The 24,547-nt window shown below is 52.7% G+C and overlaps 3 protein-coding genes and 5 non-coding genes across 13 annotated transcripts in view; 1 reads left to right on the top strand and 7 right to left on the bottom strand.

Moving 5' to 3' along the window:
* SCARB1 (scavenger receptor class B member 1) overlaps positions 1 to 553 on the bottom strand; it is a 21,135-nt gene extending 20,582 nt beyond the window's left edge. The window contains exon 1 of one of the 4 annotated variants that reach the window (XM_042034976.1): positions 380 to 551. In XM_042034976.1, coding sequence (XP_041890910.1) covers positions 380 to 499 — 120 coding nt within the window. In that variant the 5' untranslated portion in view covers positions 500 to 551. Of the gene's footprint in view, positions 1 to 379 lie in introns of all 4 variants that reach the window. The other 3 variants (XM_042034975.1, XM_042034978.1, XM_042034977.1) reach the window with 3 other exon arrangements.
* Positions 1 to 5,360, bottom strand: part of UBC (ubiquitin C) — a 19,025-nt gene extending 13,665 nt beyond the window's left edge. For 2 of the 3 annotated variants that reach the window (XM_042034979.1, XM_042034980.1), the window contains exons 1-2: positions 5,035 to 5,360; positions 3,937 to 4,624 (exon numbers count right to left, since the gene is read on the bottom strand). In XM_042034979.1, coding sequence (XP_041890913.1) covers positions 3,937 to 4,624; positions 5,035 to 5,331 — 985 coding nt within the window. In that variant the 5' untranslated portion in view covers positions 5,332 to 5,360. Of the gene's footprint in view, positions 1 to 3,853; positions 4,625 to 5,034 lie in introns of those variants that run through there. The other variant, XM_042034982.1, reaches the window with a different exon arrangement.
* A 2,205-nt stretch (positions 5,361 to 7,565) lies between these two features.
* Positions 7,566 to 7,637, bottom strand: TRNAA-UGC. The gene has a single exon. It is a non-coding gene; the product is annotated as a tRNA-Ala (tRNA).
* A 280-nt stretch (positions 7,638 to 7,917) lies between these two features.
* On the bottom strand, positions 7,918 to 7,989 carry TRNAD-GUC. Its single transcript has one exon. It is a non-coding gene; the product is annotated as a tRNA-Asp (tRNA).
* Positions 7,990 to 8,206: 217 nt separating this feature from the next.
* On the bottom strand, positions 8,207 to 8,279 carry TRNAF-GAA. The gene has a single exon. It is a non-coding gene; the product is annotated as a tRNA-Phe (tRNA).
* Positions 8,280 to 8,636: 357 nt separating this feature from the next.
* Positions 8,637 to 8,708, bottom strand: TRNAD-GUC. Its single transcript has one exon. It is a non-coding gene; the product is annotated as a tRNA-Asp (tRNA).
* Positions 8,709 to 8,948: 240 nt separating this feature from the next.
* Positions 8,949 to 9,020, top strand: TRNAA-UGC. Its single transcript has one exon. It is a non-coding gene; the product is annotated as a tRNA-Ala (tRNA).
* A 571-nt stretch (positions 9,021 to 9,591) lies between these two features.
* DHX37 (DEAH-box helicase 37) lies at positions 9,592 to 24,391 on the bottom strand. The gene is made up of 27 exons (XM_042034983.1): positions 24,175 to 24,391; positions 23,079 to 23,248; positions 22,264 to 22,376; positions 21,782 to 22,109; positions 20,997 to 21,145; positions 20,638 to 20,730; positions 20,421 to 20,517; positions 19,948 to 20,061; positions 19,458 to 19,559; positions 18,852 to 18,966; positions 18,648 to 18,743; positions 18,234 to 18,310; positions 17,577 to 17,715; positions 17,266 to 17,342; positions 16,444 to 16,676; positions 15,879 to 15,990; positions 15,183 to 15,289; positions 14,613 to 14,801; positions 14,373 to 14,497; positions 14,006 to 14,122; positions 13,722 to 13,894; positions 13,245 to 13,359; positions 12,670 to 12,807; positions 12,249 to 12,343; positions 11,714 to 11,787; positions 10,501 to 10,598; positions 9,592 to 9,970 (listed from the first exon to the last, which is right to left on the bottom strand). The coding sequence occupies exons 1-27, from the start codon at positions 24,275 to 24,277 to the stop codon at positions 9,888 to 9,890; spliced, it is 3,432 nt and encodes a 1,143-aa protein (XP_041890917.1). The 5' UTR covers positions 24,278 to 24,391; the 3' UTR covers positions 9,592 to 9,887.
* Positions 24,392 to 24,547: the final 156 nt, after the last annotated feature.

Below are 24,547 nucleotides of genomic sequence, written 5' to 3' on the forward strand. Positions count from 1 at the left end.
CCCGCACGGGCTGCATCACAGCCCGAGCCCCGCCACCGAGCCCGCACCGGCTGCATCACACCCCGAGCCCCGCCACCGAGCCCGCACCGGCTGCATCACACCCCGAGCCCCGCCACCGAGCCCGCACCGGCTGCATCACACCCCGCTCGGCCCCTCCACCGAGCCCGCACCGGCTGCATCACAGCCCGAGCCCCGCCACCGAGCCCGCACCGGCTGCATCACAGCCCGAGCCCCGCCACCGAGCCCGCACGGGCTGCATCACACCCCGAGTCCCGCCACCGAGCCCGCACGGGCTGCATCACAGCCCGAGCCCCGCCACCGAGCCCGCACGGAGCCGAGCCCCCGCCGCGCCTCCGGCGCAGCCCCGAGCCCCGCTGACCTTGATGACCTGCTGCCTGATGATGACGGGCCCCAGGAGCAGCAGGCAGCCCCCCACGAGGGCGCAGGCCACCCCGGCCAGCCCCAGCCCCACAGACAGCCTGCGCCGGGCCACGGCCATGGCGCGGCGGAGCCGGGAGCGAACCGGAGCCGGCAGAGGCGCCGCGGCCGCCGCCGCCGCTTTATGGCCCCGCGGCCCGGCCCGGCCCGGCCCGGTCGAGAGGGCGGGGCCAAGCGGGGAACGGGCGGGGCCGATGTGGCAGACCACGCCCTCAGCCCGGTAGCCCACGGAGCGACGGGAAAGGGAAGCCGAGCGTGGTGAACGTGTGAGCACGTGTGTCCGCACGGAAACGGGGAGATGGGTACAATATAGAGGGAAATAGCGTATATCAATAGATAAAATATCGTTCAGTCATAGAATTGTAGAATAATGGTTTTGGGTTGGAAGAGACCTTAAAACTCATCTCATTCCATGCCCCTGCCATGGGCAGGGACACCTTCCACTATGCCAGGCTGCTCCAAGCCCCGTCCAACCCGGCCTTGAACACTTCCAGGGATGGGGCAGCCACAGCTTCTCTGGGAAATCTGGTCCTGTGCCTCATCCTCACAGTACAGATTTTTTTTCCTAATATCTAATCGAAACCTACTTTTTTTTTTCAGTTTGAAGCCGTTCCTCCTTGTTCTGTCACTACATGCTAGATTAAAAAAATTATATAAATGTGTTTGTATTCCTGTGTATATGTACATATATGTATATTCTTGCTGGAGGAGTAAATATCCATCACCTATTAACCTGCCTCTGTTTTTCCATTTAACCCAACTCTGCTTTACCAAAGAATTGGGTCTTTTGTCTGTCTTGTCTATCTGAATGCAGCCCTGAATAAAAGCCTCGTTGAGCAGAAAATTGAGTCCAGTTTATGACTCAGCGGATGCGGGTGCGAGCTCGGTGGAGGGGCCGAGCCTGTTTTAAATCAATCATGCGCAACATCCCATTGTCCCAGCTGCAAGATGACCTGAGCTGGAACATCTGGAAACTGGACTGCTTCCACCTGCCTGCATGATGAGAGGAGACACAATCTCATGGCTGCCACCAGGCAGGGTCCAGCACAGGACCTGCCTCGCCGTGGCCTCCACCTCGGTGGAACATTTGCATTTCTATCTTTACACTTAACTGTGTCTTTTTTTCCTTCCAAATCTTTAACCCTGATAGTTGCCTCTGTTTAACTACCAAATCAATTATCAATGTCTCTGTTCAGTCCCAGCCAGACTCTGCTGTGGGATGAGCCCCCTCTCCCAGCAGCAATGCCTTCAAAACAGCACAAAGTAGGTGTTATGCTTTCCTTTACTTTTTAAAACATTTTGTTACAAAGAAATGCTGTGAAAGGAATTTTTCTTCAAATTTCAGTAAATCCCTGTAAAATCCAGGAGATTCCCTGAGGCACTGTGGATCAATGTGACTGTGAGAAGATCTCTGGGAACAATATGTTCTGCCACCGTTAGAAAAACCTTAAAGTTTACAAAATGCTTTGCTTTCCTCATCAAATTTTGCTGTTCTGTGGTTGATCCCACCCCAGCTGCTGTCTCCGCTCACGGGTGCTGCCTCTGAAGAATTGGCAGTGCCACTGTGAGCCTTGAGGTTCCTCAAACCCAGCAGAGTGACCTGCAGAGGTCACAGAACCATAGAATGTCCTGAGTTGGAAGGGACCCAGTAGGATTGAGTCAAAACCCTGCACAGGACAGCTCCAAAATCCCACCACGTGCCTGAGAGTGTTGTCCAAACTCTTCCTGAACTGTGGCAGGCTTGGTGCTGTGACCACTGCCCCAGGAATCCTGTTCAGTGTCTGACCACCCTCTGTGGGAAGAACTTTTTTCTAATACCCAACCTAACCTTCCTGACACAACTTCATGCCATTCTCTCTGGTCAGCAGAGGCTGACCCAGCTCACCAGACAATGGCACGGATTTCTCCTCCAAGCTTCCTGCTCTGCCTGGCTGCAGCCCACTCCAGGCCATTATGGATTTGTCCAGCATCGTGTGTTTTAATTACAGCATTGCAAAGGTTTTTTACTGAGACGCTGAAAATAAAGGAATTTCTTAAACACAGCTCTGCAGTCGTTTGTGCAGGCTTTTGACATTCAGTGAGCGCCCTGTGTCCCCCTGCAGCTCTCCCCTCATGGCAGTCAGGCTGCCTTCAAATCAGAACCACTTGCCATTTATGCTCCCTGCATTCCAGTGACACCTCCCCTTGTCTGACCCGACACGTGCGTTTAAGGAGCCACAGCTCTGCTGAAGAGCTGCTCCGTTTGTGAATTCCGATGTCCCAAGAGGACAGAAAACCCACACAATGGCAAATTGCTCACTGCAGTCGTTGGGGTTCAGCTCAGGAACCGGGAGCCAGGGCAGGCGTGGGCAGAGCCTGGGGCACTCCTGTGGGGGAGGACAGGATGTCCAGGATGGCACAGCACCAGCTCCTGCCCACACAGGATTTAGCTCCTTAGCATTCAAATGCGTTCTCCAGCCCAGCACACATCTTCGTGCTCCTCTCCTTAGAGGCCACACAGCACTAAAAGCAATTGGTGTTACTTGAGTCAAATCCTGCTGTCCCACCCGGGCAGTGTGAGATCCCTTCAGGTCCTCCTGAAGCCAGTCAGCAGCTGAGACCATTGTTCAGCTCCCACTGTATCCCCTTCTACGGTGAGTCCATGTCACCGCTCCTGGAAAGGGCATTTCTGTTTTACTCTCCCTTTTCCCTCTCCCCACGCCCAGCACAGCCATGGGTAACTCCCCATCAGCCCCTCATGCAACCCCCACCACAAACCCTTGAGTGGAAACTTCCCTTTTGCCAGGGCTTCTACAGCATACAGGAAGCGCTCTGTCCCATTTCAGCTTAGTAGTGCAGCATTTCCACTTGGGGCACAGCTGGAACGAAGCGCATTCAGATTTCCAGCAAGTACATCCGAAATTACTGCTTCCATGTCATTAAGCACGACAAAAAACAAGTCCACCCCATAACTGATGAGATCCACACCTCCCACCTCACTTTTCAAGCCCAAGGGCTGCAGAACCAGCTGTAAGATCCTGTTGCCCCGGTCTGTGACAGAGCTGCAGGATCACCCTTCTGCTGTTTCCTCATTAATCCCCAAGTAAGTGCAGTTGCTGGGCAACCAAGAGCTATTTCAAAGCCTTCCGACTCAGGAGCATCCACAGCTTCCTGTTGCATATCCCTGCTTACACAATGCCCACAGCTGCACAACATCTGCAGGCGGGCATTGAGCTGCAGCCAGGTATCAGAACACTTATACAACCCCAGGCAAGCCACGGCTGAGGGATTAGCTACAATCACCACACATGTGGAACCCTTGCATAAGGCAGTTTTGCAACCATTTTTTCTGTGGAAACTACGTAATTATTGTTTATTAGAGAGCTGGAGTAAGGCAATGTCATGGACAACTGTTCATATAACTTGGGACACAAACTTTTGTGGATGCAACAGCTTTATTGGAATGAACAAGTGCAGGGAACCCTTTATTTGGAAGCAACAACTTGCTGGTTCAGTTACCACCCCTGAGGCGCAGCACAAGGTGCAGGGTAGACTCCTTCTGGATGTTGTAGTCAGACAGGGTACGACCGTCTTCCAGCTGCTTGCCTGCAAAGATCAGCCTTTGTTGGTCAGGAGGGATGCCTTCCTTGTCTTGGATCTTGGCCTTGACATTCTCAATGGTATCACTGGGCTCGACTTCCAGAGTGATGGTCTTGCCTGTCAGGGTCTTCACGAAGATCTGCATCCCACCCCTGAGGCGCAGCACAAGGTGCAGGGTAGACTCCTTCTGGATGTTGTAGTCAGACAGGGTACGACCATCTTCCAGCTGCTTGCCTGCAAAGATCAGCCTCTGCTGATCAGGAGGGATGCCTTCCTTGTCTTGGATCTTAGCCTTGACATTCTCGATGGTGTCACTGGGCTCGACCTCAAGGGTGATGGTCTTGCCTGTCAGGGTCTTCACAAAGATCTGCATTCCACCTCTCAGGCGCAGCACCAAGTGCAGGGTGGATTCTTTCTGGATGTTGTAGTCAGACAGGGTACGACCATCTTCCAACTGCTTGCCAGCAAAGATCAGCCTCTGCTGATCAGGAGGGATGCCTTCCTTGTCTTGGATCTTAGCCTTGACATTCTCGATGGTGTCACTGGGCTCCACCTCAAGGGTGATGGTCTTTCCCGTCAGGGTCTTCACGAAGATCTGCATTTTTCCCTGGAAGAGGGAAAACCCGCCGTGCTTTAGCGACTGTTCCCCTTCGCCGTACCCAGGGCTGCGCTCCCCGTCCGTGACGTCACAGCGGAGGCCCCGCCCACACCCGCGGAGGGGCGGGGTCACCGCCCGCTCCCCCTTCCCGCCCGAGGCGCGCGCCCGCAACCCCCGTGAGGCACCGCTGCGCCTGCGCCGCCGCCATTTTGCCAGTGGCCCCTCGCCCTCCCCCGCCACCGCCTCGCGGTGCTGCCGTTGAAGGGGAAGGCAACGTCCCGGCCCTCAGCCCGCCATCACTGTCTGCCACCACCCCCAGTCGCAGCTCCTCAGCGCGCGCACCCTTCCCTTCCGCCCAGCCCATATCTAGGCCCTCTCGCCGCCGCTCTAAACTCCGGCTCCCCCCGCCGAACTCTCACCGCGGCGCTGCTCGGCCAAGCCCACACCACAAGCGTCACCCAGCGCCAACTGCGCCACACATCCCCCCGCTCGGTGCTTATATGGCCCTCGGCGCCCCGCCCCCGCGCCCGGATCACTCCGCTGCGCACTATTTTCCGCGCGCCGCCGCTCCCCTGCGTGGCTGAGAGGGGAGCGCGGCGAGGCGGCGCGGAGGGATTGACGCTTCGCGGGGCTGCGCTGAGGCTGCCGCGCGCGGGACGGCGAGCGGCGGGAAAACCCGGCCTGGAGCCACCGGAGCGGGACCGCGGTTGGGGCATCTCAGGGACGCAGCCGCATCTAAAGCTTCTATCAGAGCCTTTCCTTATGGTCAGGGGTTTAAACCCTGAAGTTTCCCCCCTGCTTGAAAAACACCTTCTTGGCTGCCACCCCTGAGGCAGGACGGGGGTCCGCTCTGCCCGCGACCACACCGTGAGGGGGTTTCTGAGGGAGGGAGTTTGTTGCTTTATCCTGAGGGAGGCCTCGAGTGTTATTTCTGTGTGAGAGGCCTCCAGTGTGGAGGGGCAGGGTGGTGTCTGTCACCCACCCGGGCACAAGGTGGAACAGGTTTATGCCAGAGCCTCGGTGCCATCGCGGCGGTGGGACAAGGGACAGGGCAGAGAAGGTGCCTGGCTGCTGTGGTGATGGTTGGAGCAGCCTGAAGGGCAGCAGGAAAGGGGGACTTCAGGCGGCTCCTGCCTGGGGATGGAGATCAGGGAGCCTGGAGAGGGGATGTGAGGGGCAAAGAAGGCCTGATGGATAAAGAGGGAAGTCCTGCAGGTGGTCTGCCCAAGATACAATCAATGAGTGTGTGTGTGTATATGTGCACACATAAAATGGAGTATGCATCTGAGCTGTAATGGAGTTTGTAGCTCAGGGGTAAAATCAATCAGAAATAATAGTAATAATAATGCCTATTTCTTACTCTGTTCTCACAGAGCACCTTCTGATAGACCTCTGCTGCACTCAGTCGGCTCATGCACCATCCTACTCAAACTGCACAGCAATTCCAGGGCACAGCTGGGAACAGAATGGAGCTTTGTCTGCAAGATTCAGCCAATGCCATTCGGTTCAATCCGCCTACAAAATCCTTCGTTTGCCAGCGGCCAAGGAAAATGGAAGGGACAGAGATAACATCCAGCAAGAAGGGAGCACAAGTCCAGCAACAGCTTTGTGGTTTGAGGAAAAGCGCCTGTGTCTGCCTGACACATGGAGCTGTTACAGGAGGGGAATGCTCTGGGGAGCTCTTTGGCCTCTGCTGCTTTGTGTATGTATTAACACCACAGCTGTAGTGATAATAATCTCAAACTCTTGGGTCATTTAGATGGGAAAAAAAATACCACAGAAGTCTTGGTTACTTCTCAGTGCTCAGTGGCTGACACTGTGCGCCTTGGGAGTGTATAAACATCAAAAATTGGAGAAGCCTTCCAGGTTTAGGTCTTTCCTTGGCAGAAAGTGAATAATAATGTTAAGCTTGTTCTTTTAGTTACAAGGTGAGCACTTAGGACTGGTCAGAAAATCATCAAAAAGGCACATGGGGAGGTATTTTGTGACAAAAAGTCTATTACTTCATGCCTGATACTTCAAACTGTCTCTTATATTCACGTGCAGGGCACATTCCAGAAGTAGAGCTGCCAGGGAGATCCAGGGAGTAATTTACAACAGGGATCTTACCAGCGCTGTAGCCAAACATTGGCTCAAAACAACAACTGTAAGTAAGATAAGTAAATAAATAGCACAAGGAGCTTTTCAGCCACTGTGGCAGGAAACATAACTTTGAGTTTGTCAGTGGTCAGCTCCTGCTGCTGTTGGTAACTGAGCAGTGAGACAGAACAGCTGCCACTGAGCCGTGTAGATCAAAGCTGTTTCGGGCTCTGTGTGGGCTTTGGTCCCTCTGGGCCAAGCCTCTCAGCTGTGCCATAACTCCCAGCCCTCCCAGCTCCACAGAGTTCCCCGATGAGCCCAGCCAACCTGAGGAGATCAAAGCAGGGCGCTTGTGTCCCTGAGAGCTCTTCCCAAGGGGCTGAGCAGGACAGCGGACGGGAGTGGGCACTGCAGAGCCAGGGAGAAGCTCCTGCAGTGTTGCAGCCAGGAGTGCAGTCAGCTCTGGTGTCCTGGCTTTTGTCCTTCCCCTTTGGCTCTGGGAACGTGGAGCAGAGCCCCCGAGCTCTGTGTGGCTGCAGGGCTGCGCGGTGCTAGCTCTGCCGGGCTGTGGGATGTGGCAGTGCCAGGCTGGGATGAGTGGCCCGTGTCCGCCTGCATTTCGGGGTTTGGTGCTTTGTCCTTTTTGGGCCTTCTGTGTCTGTCCCTTAGCGTGGATGCGACACAAAAGCCGTGCGTGTTTGCACAGGCCTGAGGAGAACCAAATGGAAAAAAAAAAACCCTTTGCATGCCGCTGGGAAGTGCCACCGTGGGCCCATCTCGGCCGCACGGTCAGTTTGCTGCTGTCTTAACAAGACGACTTGACCTGGGTAAAACATTACCGAAAAATGGAGAAAAAAGAGCAGCACCCACGTGGAGATGCCGGGGATTGAACCCGGGACCTCATACATGCAAAGCATGCGCTCTACCGCTGAGCTACATCCCCGTGCCCGCGCTCCGCGCCCTGCCCGCCGGCCACGTCCGCGCTCTGCTGGCCCCGCTGCGGAGACGGGCGGGCGGAGGGGGCCGCACCGAGGCCCCGCCAGGCCCCGGGGGGCTGTGGGCACTGCAGTGTACAGAGCCTGGTGCGATCCTCAGGCAGCCCTTACAAAGACAGGAACGCGCTGGTTCGCACACACAAAACGGAAAGGTTTCGCTCTGTCGGAAATCGGAGAAGTCTGTGCGGGAAGAAAAAAAAAGACTTTTGAAGAAAAATTTCACTCCACCTCCCCGTCGGGGAATCGAACCCCGGTCTCCCGCGTGACAGGCGGGGATACTCACCACTATACTAACGAGGACGGCTTGAGGAGACCTTCCGGCGGGCTGGGTCATGCCCGAGCAGCCGCCGCCGGGCCCGCTCCATCGCCGCCGTTCTTCGGGCAGCGGTTCCTGACACAAAAAAGTCCCGCACGCGCGAGCGCCTACGTTGGCAGCGGCTGAGCCGCCCGGCGCAGCGACAGCAGCCCCCGCGCCCTCCGCTCAGCGGCAAAACGAGCCCAAAAAAGATGATCCCCCTGCCGAAACCCGGGATCGAACCAGGGACCTTTAGATCTTCAGTCTAACGCTCTCCCAACTGAGCTATTTCGGCGGGTGAGAACGCCCTCGCTGGCCGTGGATACGACCCCGCCCCGCGCCCCCCTGGGCGCCGCTGCCCGGCCGGTGCGCGCCCTCCCACGCGAGTTCCGCCGCCCGGTTCCCGGCGCGTCCAGGGCTTCACACCTTTCCCCGGTGATTTCCACTCCCGGGACCCCCAGGGAACCTCCAGTCACCAGCAGCCGCGGGGTGCTCAGGGGATAGAAACGGTCCCTACCCCTCCCTTGGAACAAAACGCGTCTCTGCCCGCTTTGCCCCACCCCTCCGGCGGGGGTTCCGCGGCAGCGACACAGACAACCCCTGCGCAGGGCCGCCCACAAAAAATGGCACCCGGGAGCAAAAGTTATGCAACCTCCCCGTCGGGGAATCGAACCCCGGTCTCCCGCGTGACAGGCGGGGATACTCACCACTATACTAACGAGGATGGGCACATAACCGCCTTTCCCGGCTTACACTATGAGCATGCGGTCCCGCCCCAGGTGGAGCTGCCGCCAGCCCGCTCCGCTCCCGCGGGCGCTGCCGCCGCCGGGGCCCAGCGCGGGGCTGCGCGGGGCGCGGGGGATGTGTGGGCACTGCGGCGTGGCCGCGGTGTCACCGCCGGGCCGGGCCCGGCCTGCGGCTCCTGCTATCGTTGTATTGGCTTTGGAAGAACGGTTCCCAACAAGGGGATGTAGCTCAGTGGTAGAGCGCATGCTTTGCATGTATGAGGCCCCGGGTTCAATCCCCGGCATCTCCACTTTTTGCCCCCTGCCGGGCCCTCCCAAGCACGGCGGGGCTGCAGCGATTGACTCCGAGCACCCAGGGCAAGCGCCGCTCTCCTTCTGGCTCCACATTTACAGTCGCTGTTGATTCAGCTTTAGGTGTTTTTGATGCTTACTTGTGTCCTGGCCTCGCGCCTGCAGCGCAGGGGAGCAGTGGGAATTACGGACACACATCCAACCGGTTGGGCTGCACCAGTTTCCTCCAGAACGCGGGGACAGGAGCGGCCCTGCCCACACCGTGTCCTGCAGCTGTGTCACAAGCAGCAGCCCATCAGCACAGTACGAGCACTGGGTTTACCAAGACTCAAAAAGATCAGGTGAAGGGGAAGGTAAACTCAAGCTTCTTCCCCTTCACTAATTAAACCATTCCTATCTCAACCCACAAGTTTCCTCACTTTTGTGCTTCCTGTCCTGAGCTGCTGCCCAGGGCCAGCCCACCACCAAAGGTTCTGTTGCATGTGGAGGTGCTGACACACGTGAGGAAGTGTCTGCACAGGTCTGAAATTCTGCTCATTGCAGCATCCCACACAGCAAACAATTCTCCCATCCAGACCAAGAACTTTACCTATTTATTACAGTTCATACGACTAATATAGTCCAAAGAGAAACTTCAGGTAAAAAAACCAAACAAACCATCCATAAAAAACAGTGGATATAATTATCCAAACATTAATATTATGAAATACCAGCTGAACAGCTGGTAGGACTTCTGGGAAAACAGAACAACACCTCGTTTGCCTACAAAAAGGTATTGCTACAGTTGGTGAGTCCATCTGTTTCAGACTTCCAAGGAAACCCTTGGAAAGCTCTCTTGGAGAAAAGGAGTCCATCAGCACCAAGAGTCACTGGGCTACTGGTGGCCACTTCAGGGCGAGGTCCTGGTGCATGGCCTCGGGGACCCACTGGCGATAGGCTGCGAGCAGGTCTGCAAGGGAAGCAGAGCAGTGTTATGCTTTGGCTGGAAAAATGAGCTCCTGTGGGATCACCCCAGGAGCCAGGACCAGCCTTCCACTGCTGGGATGGTGCTGGAGCTTGGACACTTCCATGCACAGGTGACAGCATCCACAGGAATCTCTGTGAGCCACCACCGCAGCACTTCGCTGCTGCTTCTGTAAAAGAATCCTTAAAATCTGGCACCCAATACTGAACAAAATCCATTTTACCAGGAAAAAAGTTTTCCAGTATCCATGGACAGTACCACCATAGTCTAATGCACTTCAACTGTGGTTACAACTACAGGGAAAAAAATCTTATAATACAAATAAATGTTGCTTTCTGAAGTGCTTTCTGTAATTTTTCACAAGAACCAAACACAGGACATTACTGCTCCTGGTAACAAAACAGGAAATATTTGGAGCTTAACAAGTGAAACACTCCACTTTTAAAAATTATAATTCAATAGTGCTCAAGGTACTCCACTGCTATGACTGATAATTAGGCAAGCAGAACACTTACATTTAGGATTTTTCTTCCATGCAGCCAGCAAAGCATCACGATTATCACAATTTTCTTTAACTAGAGCCTGCAGGAGGGCTTCTGTCCTGGGCTGAAGTCTGACCCGATGACAGGGTGCAATAAAACAATGTTCATTAGCACAGTTCAGCAGAGTGCTACAGCATTCAGCTTACCTTTACGAACTCTACATCTTCTGAAAAGGCTAAATAGAGATGTATAAACACACAACCTCTGCATACAGAAATGTGCCACTGGCTGAAGGAAATTCACTATGACTAGTTTCTTGCCCCCACTACAACTCCTTGTGGTTAAAAGTAGCAGCAGGTTGCTCTTGTGTCTCCTCTGCAGCTGCAGAGCACAAAGTAAAGCAAAAAGGAGTCCCCAGGTGCCTTGCTGAGCTCTGAACTGACTAAAACAGGAAAATATTTGGTCATTGTAGGACCCTTGGATAACATCTGTCACTCCTAACAGAGTCCTCCAAAATCCTGGCACCTATCAACCCCAGGAAAAGCCAGAGCAGACTCTGGGAAAGTTAATTTGGTAAATGAGAGAACGAGGGGAGAGAAAGGGAGGGACAGCTGACACCCTTTTGGAGGGCCACAGGCCTGTAAGTGCCATCAAAAACCCCACTGTCTGTTGGAAACATGCTTTTGAAAAGAAAGAAAGGCAGAGCAAGTGGCCAAATTCCACAGCAAAGCACGGAGGGCAGCAGTGCTCATCCATCACTGCACACAGGGGTGAGCAGCACCTGAGCAGAGCTCAGCAGAGCCCAGCGGAGCCCAGCAGTGCCCAGCAGTGCCCAGCAGTGCCCAGCGGAGCCCAGCAGTGCCCAGGAGAGCCCAGCAGTGCCCAGCAGTGGCCACAAGAGCCCAGCAGTGGCCAGCAGAGCCCAGCAGAGCCCAGCAGTGCCCAGCTGTGTCCAGCAGAGCCCAGCAGAGCCCAGCAGTGCCCAGCAGTGCCCAGCAGTGCCCAGTAGTTCCCAGCAGTGTCCAGCAGAGCCCAGCAGGCTGCGTGTCCTGCACTGCCCTCACCACCACCAGCTCTCCTGGGACACACCTTTTCTTGGTGAGAAAACTCATTTTCCTCGCCCTGCAGCTACAGCCAAGATCACAATCTACAACACCCTTCCCAGCATTGAATTTTTTTAATTCAGAAAGGAAGTGAAAAGTGTTTGGTGGAGACAACAACCAGAAGTTTGTTTTTAACAACTTACTTGGACCATGTCTTTAGCATGATGAGGGGACTGGACAGCAGGCACTGGCTGTAGGAGCTCAGCTTTTTAATGACCTGCAAGATTTGTTACAAAAAGAACATAATGAAAAAGGTAAATTAATTGTTACATGGTAACAACCATCAGTGCACTTGTGCTACTATAAATTCCCATGTCATATTCTCCATTACCATCTTCCTCCTATCCTTGTGTCCAGAAGTCTTGTCCTGGCTGGTTTGTTGGACAATTCTTCTGTCTCAGAGTGGACAAAGACATGAGCTATTAGCTTTTTTTCCTTTGCAAAAACAAGACTTAAATTTGGGGGTCTCCTTCACTGAAATACTGATTTTTCATGCTCTTTTGTGTTTTAAAGACACCTTCCCCACCTCACCAACCACAATAAAGTCTTCCAATCACCAGCAAGCTATGAGGAATGGGCACACACAAAGAAAGAAGCCACGAGGCTCATCTCCTCCAAAAACTGGGCTAAAAACTTCCTGATAACACCAAGGAAGTGACACAGCTGGAACACACCCACCTTTCCTTCCAGCAGGAACCTGGCAAAGTGTTTGTAGCGATCAATTCCTTCGGGGTAATCGACTTCCACAGCAGGGAGCTGCCAGCCCACACGGTCTGGAAACAAAGACCACACCAGGTCGCCTCCATGCTCCCAGAGGAGGGACATTTGCGGGGAGCTGTGACAACACAGGTGCCAAGAGAAGCAGGGAGGACACTGCCACCACCCCCCAGCCTTCACAGGGCGAGCAGTGGGCTCCATGAAGTGCCCATTTTCCGTGCTACAAACCCCATGGAGGTGCTCAAAGCACTGCTGAGCTCTTTGGACAGCCCAAGCAGAGCTTGACCTTTCTGGTGCTGTGACAGCCTCGTTAGAGCAGCATCACAGGAGTTCCAGGGCAGCTCTGGGACAGAACTCCTGCAGGACACCTTCAGACACTTACAGAAGACACTGGGCCTGTGACAGCGAACTCGGCCCGTTCCAGGGCAGTAGGAGGGAGGAGGATTTTCCAGAGGCTTCCCAAAGTGGCAGTATGGTGGCAGCAGGGCAGGAATCCACTCGGGTTCGACTGCAGACACACCTGAGGAGGGAAAACACAACGAATACAGGTTTGCTGCCAAGGGCCACAACTCACTGGCAGCCCCACGGGTCCAGGGCACGGTCAGGATCTCATCTCCACAGATTTACGTGTGTTTCATTCTTCAAGTCAACCTTTTCATGTTGTAAAAAACCTGTTCAGAGACCAGCAGTGGGCAGTTGTGGTTGGCAGGGCAGGGGCAAAGCAGCCATTTCAGAAGCTGAGCTTTGCTCCAGCCAATTCTGCCAGACGAATTAAAAAGATAAAATAGGCCAACTTATCTCCTGATCCAGATCTAGAAAGCCTTAAGGATCCAAATCCCCGGAGTCACAACCACTCAGTAAAGAGAGCGCTCGGCCACCACAGAGGGGAAACTCTCTGCCAAGGCACTTCTGAGCTCCTCACCAGGGCTGCAGCACAAGCTGGCCCCCAGCACTCACCTTTCATGTACAGCTTTGTAGTCTCTACAATTTCTTGGTACACCACAAACTCTGGGAGTTCTTTGAAGAGGACTGAGCTTGGGTGGATGAACACTGGGTCCTCCAGGAGTGCAGTCTGTGAGGAGGCACAAAGATTGAAGCAGAGTAAGACAAGTTACTGACAATTCAATTTCTTCACTGCATCTCATTCCAGTCTCTCTCAGATGTATATTTATAAGGTTTCCTTAAGTGGTAGTGGTTTTTAATACCTGGTGTCTGGAGACACCAAGCACTTTACAAGATGAACTAATGGTACTTCCTAACTCCTCTATAGCATTTCCTACGTGAACACCAGGAAATTGCAACACTGCAAACTTAAATCCTGCAGAGAGAAGCTGCAGGAAGCCAGCACAGGCAGCCTCAGAAACCTGGGCTTTGCACAGGAGCACCTTTCTGCCACGCAGGGGAGGAGGAACTGAGCCCAACCAAGCTGTTTACCTTGTAGGCATTTTTCCACTTGTCATCCAGGAGCTCCTCTGCCTGAACCCTTCGGGCAACGTGATCCCCCAGCCCTGCCAGCACAATCTGCCTCAGGTAGGTCACTTGAGCTTCTGTTGGGGGCTTCATCTTTGGGTCAACGTAGAGCCCAGCATCCGTGCAGACCGAATTCACTGTGGGGAGAAAGAGGTGAGAGAAGATTCAACAGGAAACAAATCAGCTCTGTGGATGTGTCATGCCCCAAGAGAGAATAAACACAGCAATTCCTCCCCAGCCCCACTCACCTGCCGTGGTCAGCTGTCCTCTCAGGCGCCGGATTTCCAGCATGGCTTTGTACCTGAGCCCATTTTCCTCACAGAACTTACGGGTGCATCCAGCATATTCACAGGCCCCCACTGCTCCTGGGAGGGGACACAGGAGGAGCTGATCAGCTCTCCTGATTAAAGCAATGCTGGGGCAGCACTGTCCCAGTCAATGTGCGCATTCCACAGCTTCCTCTCGGCACTGGGAACTGGAGGCTGCCCAGAGAGCAGCCTGGAAAACACTGCTGAGCTCCACCCTGCAGCACGAGGGTGCCTTTGGCCGTGCGAGGCTGAGGGCTCAGGGTGACAGGAGGGGAACAGAACGGAGCACAGGGATCAGGGGCTGTACCTAACATCACCATGAGATCCCCCAGCTTCTGCATCGGCCCCTGCCCAGCCCAGACCTTCTGCATCTGTAAAAACCTCGCTCTCTTCCCCTTCAGCTGGGCTGCCTCTTCCTCACTCACTGCTGGCCTGAAAGAAACACAGGGCAGCCCCAGTGAGTGCCGCGCTCGCAGGCAGAGCGCTGTGAGAGGCACAGCTGGGACAGGGACAGCCCGTGAGGAGCACCCCAGGCCCAGCCACTCACCTGTCAAACTCCTCAAAGAGCTCCCTGACGGTCATGGCAGACACGATGGTGATGCTGTAGGGCAGGCAGTGGTGCTGCCTGCTCAACGCCAACATCTTTGCATAGCGGGGGGCTACAGGAAAAGTGGCCATTACTCTGCCCAGGGGACTGATGGGGCAGCTCAGCTTCGCTGCCAGCTGCTGCTTCAGCCTGGGGGAGGGGAAAGAGGTCTCATGTAATGAAGTATCTTTGAATTAGAACAAGTTTGTGCTCCTGCTGTTGGCACCCAATTAATTTGATGTGTTTTCTCAGGCTTTGTTATATGCTGGTCCCAAAGGCCAGGGGAAAGATTCCTCTTCCTAACACAGCTCCCACCAGCCCTGCATGGATGCTCCCAGCACAATCCTTCCCTGCCAAACACACCCAGGGCCAGTGAAACAAACAGAGGTGAGCCAGAGACTGAAATGATGCCATTTTCTGTGCCAAAGCACGTCCTTGGGTGTGAGGGCTGAGGCGGCAGAGGAGGCAGGAGCACAGCAGAGCCCACAGGTTCGACAGTGGAGGAAATTAGTGGGGGACCACAGGTATTACCTTCCTGTCATAGGGGGCTCCTTTAGGGCACCCAGGGCTATCAGCAACTCCTCAGCTGCTGCAAGTGCTTCCGTGGGAGGCGGTGTTGGGAATGGGAAGTTGATTACCTATGGAAACAGGAGAAAAAGCCCTTCAGCTCATCACTGACACCACACCCACTGGAAAATGGTCTGAGCGCGGTCAGAAGCCCTGGAAGGGAGTGAAATCCTCCCCTCTGGTTACGTGTGCCGAAGAAAAACATTTATAATGTTTGCCAGAAGTGAAAGGAAAGGACACATAATGGCAGGAAGTGCTTGGAACAAAAACATGAGGAAACAGAAATACCAGAATCACCCTTCACTGCCACTGACTGCAGGCACCACCCAGAGCAGGCTGCTTGAAGGTCTAAATTTAAGTGCTGTGCTTTCTGAAAGTGCTCCAGTATCTCCAAAACATAGCCTCTGTTTAGACAGGGTTTTTTTTACCCCTAAGAATATAAGAAAGCATTTACTACCTGAACAAACATGTCTGTTAAGGCCTAGTACAATTCAGAGCAGCTTCTGCAATTTGCAGAACCAAAATGGACTCTGAGGATCTTAATTTCTACCACAAGGCACAGCTCCAAGCAATGACAATAAAATACATTTCTGTTTGTTTCTGGCTCCTAAGGGCAACCACTTTAATGGGTGCTGTAGCACAAAGCTCTTTCCAACTCACCTTTTCTATATTCAATGCCTTCATTTGCAGAATCAAGTCTTCCACCGGTCGCTTTGTTATTTCTGGAGCAGAGAACTTCTCAAAGTCCATGAAAACTGCTGAAGAGTATAACCTAGTGGGCCAGAAGTGCTGTTTAGGTTCTTAAAAGAAATCTTAACTCAAGAGATATGCATGAAAAACTAGCAAGGGATTAAAAAAAAAGGCGGCTCTGGATGGTATTTGCGTAACCATATCGTTATTTATACGTTGGGGCATTTGCCTTATTCACAACAAGTTAACTCAGCTTGGAGTTAAATCCATCTGGCCACAGTGAAATCTCATATGGCCACGGTGAAATCGAATCCAGCCATGAAAAGAAAGAGTTTTCAGCAAGAGAAAGGCCCCTGAGAAGCCAAACCCAAACCAACATCACCAGTGACAGCTCACACTTGGCATCACCTCTCCCACTGGAATGCAGCACCGGGTGCCTGTGGAAGGGGCAGTGGGATGGGGGATGATTCAAATTCCCACTGAGAGCCCCTGGGCTGGTTGTTCCCCCTGGGCTGCTGTCCAGCAGGGCACTGACCTGTAGCAGTGGCCTGGCTCGGTGCGGCCGGCCCGGCCCGCCCGCTGGTTGGCCGAGGCCTGGGAGATCCAGGTGACCCTGAAGGACGAGACCCCCGTGATTCTGTCATAGAAACGTTTCTTGACCTTCCCACAGTCCACCACGTATTTGATGCCTGGGATGGTGAGGGATGTCTCAGCCACGTTGGTGGCCACGACGCAGAGCCTGGTGCCAGGAGGAGGAGCCCTGAACACCTACGAGAGACAGACGGGAGTGTGAGAGGCAGTGCCAGCAGCAGAGGGACAGGAGAGGGACAGGAGAGGGACAGGAGAGGGACAGGAGAGGGACAGGCAGTCCTCCTGGATGGGCTGGCGGCGCATATGGCACTGCAAGGGGAACCCAGGGGCCAGAGCAGAGACTTAACTCTGTGTCTCCAGCTCTGGAGCTCTTTGTCCAGCTCAGTTAAGCCTCAGAAATGACCACAGGGGCTCCAGGTGGAGCACACACCAGCACTGAGCTGTGTTCAGATGCTGCTGCTGCCTCCAAAGACAGGAGGGAATGCAGGAATCTGTTCAAGCTCCCTGCTGGCAGCAGCATCCCGATGTGCCCAGGGCCAGGATGGATTTAGAGATCCTGCACGACTGTCACTGATCATCTCTCCCAACCTCTGAAGGGGCACATCAGGGAGACCACAGCCCAGGCCAGGCTTGCCCCAATCCCATCCCAACCTGCCCACTGGGCCATTCAAGCTGATGGATAGTCCAAGATGGGAATTTTTGCTCACTTGTGATGATCACACAGATCTGTAAGATCTTCTGCCCATTGTGGCAATAAATCCTTTACCTTTGCCTGTTTCTCTGGTGCCAGCAAGGAATAGAGTGGGAGCACATACAGTGGCAGGGATGAATCGGATTTCTCCTCTGTGGGGAAACAAACCAGCACCGTTCAGTCCAAGTTCCAGGCTTAGTCCCAACAACATCTGCACAAACACCACTTCATTAAATCCAGGAAGGTAATGGGTACAAAGCTTAGCAGCTTTCCCACGGCACGGGGCTGCTGTGGTACCACAGCAGATCAGCTCAGGACAACCAACTCATGTCACTCATTTCACAGGTGACAGCAGACAGGGATTCTTTCTTTCATATGTGCCAAACCTTCTTCTGAGTCTCCATCTCCTAAATCCAGGTCAAGGTCGGAGTCTGCAGCATCATCATCACTGTCAATGTCTCTGTCTTCATCTCCTTCATCCACTGGCACCACAGAGTAATTGTTCAGGTCAATTTTGGGGAGTGTCTGAGAAAGAGAGGAAAGATGACATCAACACCTTAAGGGGGGACACAAACAGCACTTTGCACAGCTTTGGAAGCAAAGCTGAGCACTGACTCCGAAGGTGACAGAGGGATATGTCCCAAACATCAGTGTACCCAGAACATCAGGATCTCCTGCTAACAAAGTACATGGGCACAACCCAAACACCATCCTTGGTAACAAATGCATCAGTCCAAATTTTGGGTAACAAATGGTGAGATGAGGAGCAGCCCTGGTGCCAGAAAGTCTGGAGCTCCTTCCATTAAAGTTTTAGTGGTCAGTACTCAATCTGAATCAATCTCCTGCCGCAATACCCAGAGTTTCAGCACTCTGCAGCAGTGTGGGCAGCACTGCTGGAACTCCTGAGGGGACACGTGTGGGCTACAGGGCTTCAGGCAAGTCTAGAAGAGCTGGTGAGAGGCAGAGCTACACAGGAGTGCTGTTTGCAGGGAGGCACCTGCTCCCTCCTGTCTCTTGGAGGAATTCTACCCATCACACATTACCAGAACTTTCCTCCTCTTCCTCGATTTCTTAAATTTCCTGATTTCTTCCACCGAGTCTTCTTTGTCATCCTCTCCTCCTACAAAAACAGCCAGTGGAACAGCTGTTAGCTGAGCATGTTTTCCTCTTGGAAAAGGTAGTGGGAGCAGTCTGGTCCCACTCCCACCTTTCTGGGGATGCACAGTGTGGAAGAAGCAAATAGTCACACTGAAGGGAGAGGGCAACTGGAAGGGACCTTTTCCCAAACTCAAACCAGCACAATATTTAACATCAGTCCTGACAATCATCCACAATGGGCCCTTTCCCCAAACCTTGTTTTCTTGCCTTTTTAAAATAAAAGTTCACATTTTTAGATGCAGAGCCAGCTCACTTCTCAGTGGGATAAATTTGAAGTTTAACAGTTTCTACAGCATTACCTGCAGTGTTGTTTTTTTGGTATGGGAAGGCTTTTCTTAGTCTTCTACAGAGAGAGTGAACTTCTGCCTGGCCTGTTAAAAACACCAAAATCCCACCTGCAAGACGAAAAAAAAAAGAAAAAAAGAAACAAAAACCAACACAAAAACTTTGGGCACGTTCAGTATGAGGAATTTGAGAGGTTCTCAGCAGTGAAGTTCTCTCACCTGCAGGCAGCATCCGATGGATTTTACACACCTTCCTGAAGCACTCCCCACTGTAGTCATCCAGAGGGGTTTTCTTGTTGAAATGAACAGTGACAGGGAATTGCCTTGCATCTACCTGGAGAGGAAATACAAAGAAAGGGTTTGTTTGCTGTTACAACTCCAGCACAATCAATACAGCGTTCATGGGACAGCCGGAAAAGCTCACCCTGTATTTCTGTTCAGCTCTTGGCTTTGGTAGCCTACAAAACACCAAACCCACAGAAATTACTGGTGTTGTCTGCTCTGAACACCACAAAACCATGCTAGAAACCACAGCTTTTCTCCCTTTCACATCATCAACTCAGATTGAAGCTTTCTAGTCCTCCTGAACCATAACTTCAGGAGTTTTTCAAGATAATCAGATTCTGCCAGGGTGGTTTTCTGATAAAAGTGGAAAGAAAAACACCGAGTCCCAGAAGAAACAATAGCCTAAACAAAAAGATTATTTTAAAATGGTATCTGAAAGATTTCAGCACCAGCTGGAAAGATTAGTGCGCCCCTGTTTTGTAAGTGGTTTGACAAAGGCCACCCTCGCTGTATTTCAGCTCCCAAGGAGGGGAACAGTACCTGGATGACAGGAGGTTTAACAGAGAACAGCCTGGTGTTGTCAGTGAAATCCTCCACTCGCAGAGTTGCAGACATGATGATCAGCTTCAGGGGCAGCCCTTTCTGCAGGGACACAAACCTGTCACCCTGTGCCCCAAACGTGTCCTCCCAAGCTCAGCCAGTGCAACAACCAACACCTTGCTTTCTCCCAGGCTGCTGGGATTCCATTATCTACACGTGTCCCATGGCACTGTAAGTCTCAAATGAACTGCATTTTGCCTGGAAAGTCACCTCTTGGTACTGACATGTGCTACTTCCCCCTTTGTGTAGGCTCTGTGCTTCTTCAATCACACAGAAAGACAAACATGTTCACTGAGAGTTATTTCATCCTTTCTGTCAGATTCCCATGGAATTCCACATCACAGAGAGTCCCCCCTCACAGAGCCCCTTCATGTCTAACATCCCCTGCCTGGCACATCCCTGTGCAGTGCAGGAAGCCTGCCCCTCTCACCTTCTGACGCAGGGGCACGATGCGAGACAAGAGCCCTATCAGGATATCTGTGTACATGCTCCTCTCGTGGGCTTCATCAATGATGATGACTTTGTACTTTGAAAGCAGAAAGTCCTGGGGAGAGAGAGCGATTTCAGCATGGGAGGCCTCAGCCAAGGACATCTGAGTCAGGACACCCCACAGCTGCACAAGCACTGACCCCCATCCCACAGCTGTATCTGTCACACAGTTTAATGTGCTCACCCCACACAAAGCAAACTGGTTCCCAAAGGTCTCTTCCTTGCTCTCATTTTACACAGCAAGATAATGTAATGTTTAAGGACTTGGGCAGGAATATCAAAGGTAGAGATGAAATAAATCCCTGGTGCTGAAAGGGATTCTGATTTGAAAGACTGGCAACAAATCCACGCTGGCCTCTCCTCCCAGATATACAAAAAATTTCCCCTTTTATAACACTGAGGACAGCAACTCACCTTCTGTATCTCTTTGAGCAGCACACCATCCGTCATGAACTTGATCTGCGTTTCATCTGTAACGTTCCCCTCATATCGGATTTGATACGAAACCACTCTGTGGGGAAACACCAGGGCAGCCACGGGAAGAAGCATGGGGAGAAGCAGAAAGTCCATGTCACCCACTGAGCATCTCAGTGCCATCTTCCAGAGAGGTCTCAGCCTTTTTAAAGCTCACCTGTGAGACAGGTTCATCTCCTTGGCGACTCTCTGGGACATGGACACCGCAGCTACGCGCCGAGGCTCCGTGATCCCGATGGTGCCACTGCCACTAACGAGGGGAGGAAAAGGAAAGGGTGGGTTGTTTCAATTCAACACAGAAGCACCCCGAAAAATGACAAGAGGATTTCTCACCATGGTTCTAGATTAAGTGGCATCCTTCACACAGCATCACTCATAGTTAGAATAAAAACAGAAAGGAAGGTTTGGGATTCCCTTCTATGTGTATTGATCTGAAGATGCACGGATTACAGCAATGTTTTTCCCAAAATGTTGTCTCTGCAATTCCATTTGCTGCATATAAAATCCAATTCCTACCTGGCATATCCAGCTTCATAGAGGAACTGAGGCACTTGTGTTGTTTTGCCGCTTCCCGTCTCTCCACATACGATCACAATGGGATTCTCATTAATGGCTTCCATGACCACTTGCTCTTCAGCAAGGATTGGAAGCTTCAGCCTTGCTTCCTGAACAGTGTAAAACACAGATTTTAGTTGCATTGTTTCTCAATCCTTTATTTTGTTTTCCTCAGGATTGAAAACTGTTACCTTGCTCAGACCACAAAACCCACAGGAAGGAATCCTGCAAGCCTGTGGCTTGGAAAGCTCTAAACCAGTTAATGCCACACGAGCATGTCTGAGAACCAGAGTCATCAGAGCAGCTTCCCAGAAAGCAGATGGCAAGTTTAATTTGTGAAACTTCAGAGTCCCTTGAGTCTCTAAATAGAATACTTCAAGGAAAACTCATTTCACAACTGTCTCGTCTGCTGAGACCCATGCAGAGCTTTTCCCACTTCTACATGATGCCCTACCTATAACAAATGGGACAAAACCATCCAGCAAAAGATACAGCACCATGGAGAGCTAAAAGGGACTTCACAAGATTTTCCAGCAAAGGACAATAAAGGACTGCTAATGATTCTGTATGTAAAACTAGAGACAAATGCTTATATATCCTAAAACAAACCAAGTTTCCCTTCTGCTGGAACCAGACAGGTTTAAAGCTCAGACCTGCACCAGCTGCCAGAACAAGGACCCTGAGTGCACCCAACGGATGAATACACCATCCTTTCCAGCATCCCTGATAAGCACTGTGCTGTTCACCTGAATCTCAGGAGTCCTGTCCACAGGGATGAACACTGCAGGCTTGCAGGGTGCTTTGCTGGGGGCTGTCTGGGGAGCTGGGGCACTGGGACCAGCTGGCAGCTGCTCAGCCCCTGCCTTCCCCACTCCTCCCTCTGGCTTCTCAGCAGCATTCACAGCACTGGCTGAGGACTTCTCAGCATCTTGTTTCTGCTCTTCCTCCTCCTCCTCAGAGCTGCTGGGCTCTTCCTCAGGCTCCGATTCTGACCCTGAGCTGTGCCTTCTCTTGTTTGCACCACTGATGCTCCTGATCTTCTCAGGGACATCAGTCCTCGGCTCCTGTGTCACCCTGGAATTATGTTATCAGACAAAAATAGCAAATTATTGAACTCCATGCATCCTGAAAAACCTGTTTGCACCAAGAAAAACAATCAAGAATGTCAGAATGTGGCCGTTCAACCACAGTGATCAGTTCCAAGGGTTCTACCCAAAAAGCACTTTACCTTTTAGCCTGATACATGCGCTCCCCGATCCCCAGTTTGGAAGTAGTGAACAGGAGTTTCATTTCTGCCTCAGAGGCCTGGACCTCGTTCAGCTTGCTCAGCAGCTCAGCTCGCTGTTGAGGGAAAACAACCAAAATCAGTGCTTGTTTTGACCAGGAAATAATTTCATTTCAAGATTTGCACTTGAGCATTACAGGGTGTGCTCTGTGCTCTGGCAAATCCTGCTGAGCAGCTGTAAAACCTTCCTGCTGCTCCATGGTCAGTCCTCCCTGATGAAGATTTCAGCTCTGTACCAGAGCAAAAATAGAAATGGGGACTTGACATCACTGCAATGAGCAGCTCAGCTGCACCCTTCAAACAGCAGGATTTGAACTCAACCACTGGAATGAGGCCTGGAGCAATGGGAGCCTCTCCTCAAATCCCTCACGTGGGACACGGCACTGGCAGGAGGTCAGGCAGACACAGTTTTAAAGCTCCTCCAAAACCAGAGCTCCTTTGTGAAAGCCATTATTCCAGCACTAAAAGGACTGGGAATTTTGCCTGGAAAGGTTTTCCAAAGACAGAAAAGCTCTATTTCCATACTGAAAATAAACAATAAGCGCTTCAGAAGCACTGACAGGCCAGCGTTAGGGGTGCACCAAGGTCTGCAGGCCAAAGCTGCTCACACCCCCTGCTTCACAGAGTGCTTTTAAAACGCACTAATGTCACTGCCTGCCAGTGATGAACTCCACAACACTTGGTCTGCAACAGGAACCTGGACCCAGAAACGACACATTCCTGCAACATCTGATCCACTGAGAGGGAGGGGAACCTACCTGTTTTTTCTTTTCCTTCTGCTCCAAAACTTTCTGCAGGTTTTTCTTCTGTTTCTTGCTCAGGGGTTTCTTCTGCTGTTGCACAACACACACGACTTTCTTCTTCTTTGCTTTTTTTGCTGGCAGGACCAGGGCATTACTTTCGTCAATTCCCTTCAGCGTTGCTCCATCTGAAGGCAAGGGTTTGATTATTCACTCGTGCCAGGTGGATTATTTTCAGCACACTGCTTAGCAGGCTTATCAAGCACCAGGCCGGATTTAGCTGTTTCAAACAAACACAGCCCTCACGTCCAGCCAAAAAAAATCCTGCAACATCAGCAAGGGCAAAAGACCTCGAAACTGGGGATTCAATAACCCTGAGCTTACTACAGCCCTGAGGGCGATTTGCCACGATTTATGTAACAACACCGTGCAATTTTTGCCTTTTCACTCAATTCCTCAGGGTCAGGGGGCAGCAGAGCAGCACAGGACACAGTGTGCCCTGCGGTGACTGCCCAGCCTCCTGCCTCACCGGAGCACCAGTGGATTTCAATACTAAAAACCTGCATTACTCAATTCTGAATAATCAAAATAGAGTAACAAACTCAAGTTTTAAAAAGTTACACTTGAGAAAGCAAATGTTAAGCACAAGGAGTATGTTTAGTAGTTGCTTTAATAAATAATGGAGCCTCTGAATGTCGTGAGTCGGAAGGGACCCGGGAGGATCATCAGCCCAACTCCTGAACTCCTTGAAGGCACCAAGCGCTCTGGCACAGCTGTTAATGCAAAGCCGTCAACATCACAGAATGAGGGGATCAATTCGGCTGGAAAAGATGTCTGAGATGATCGAGTCCAGCCTGTGACCCAACACCACCACGCCACCCAGACCGTGGCACCGAGTGCCACATCCAGGGACGGAGACTCCACCGCCTCCCCGGGCAGCCCATTCCAGGCGGATTTTTAAAGATAACAACAATGCTTCCAATAAAAGTGTAATAAAAATATACTAAAGACATGGCAGCAACTCCAATCTTAGCAGCTCCGCGGTCCCTTTTTAGCCCGAGTTCCCAGTAATGAACAGAACGCCGGCCAAGAGCCGCGCCGGCTCCCGCCGCACCTCCCAGCTCCAGGGGCAGCTCCAGCGGCTCGGCGGCGGGCGGCGGCGCGGGGCCCTGCGGCAGCCGGGCCTTCCAGTTGTGCCGGCGGCGCGCTCGGCCCATGGCAGCGGTGTCGGTGACCGGGACCGGGACAGGGACAGGGACCGGGACAGGACCCGATCGTGCCCGGCCCGGCCGAGCCCCACGTGCGGCTCCCGCTGCCGCCACTTCCGGGGGCGCGGGGTCTCGCGAGAACGGGCGGGAAGAGCCGGGGCGGGCGCATGCGCGGAGCGGCGCCGCGAGGTCGGGACCGCCCCCATCCCATCCCATCCCATCCCATCCCATCCCATCCCATCCCATCCCATCCCATCCCATCCCATCCCATCCCATCCC

This window comes from Corvus kubaryi, unplaced genomic scaffold (assembly GCF_017639235.1).
Source record: "Corvus kubaryi isolate FWS band 111438036 unplaced genomic scaffold, C.kubaryi_AGA036_p1.0 37382, whole genome shotgun sequence".
Taxonomy (NCBI): domain Eukaryota; kingdom Metazoa; phylum Chordata; class Aves; order Passeriformes; family Corvidae; genus Corvus; species Corvus kubaryi.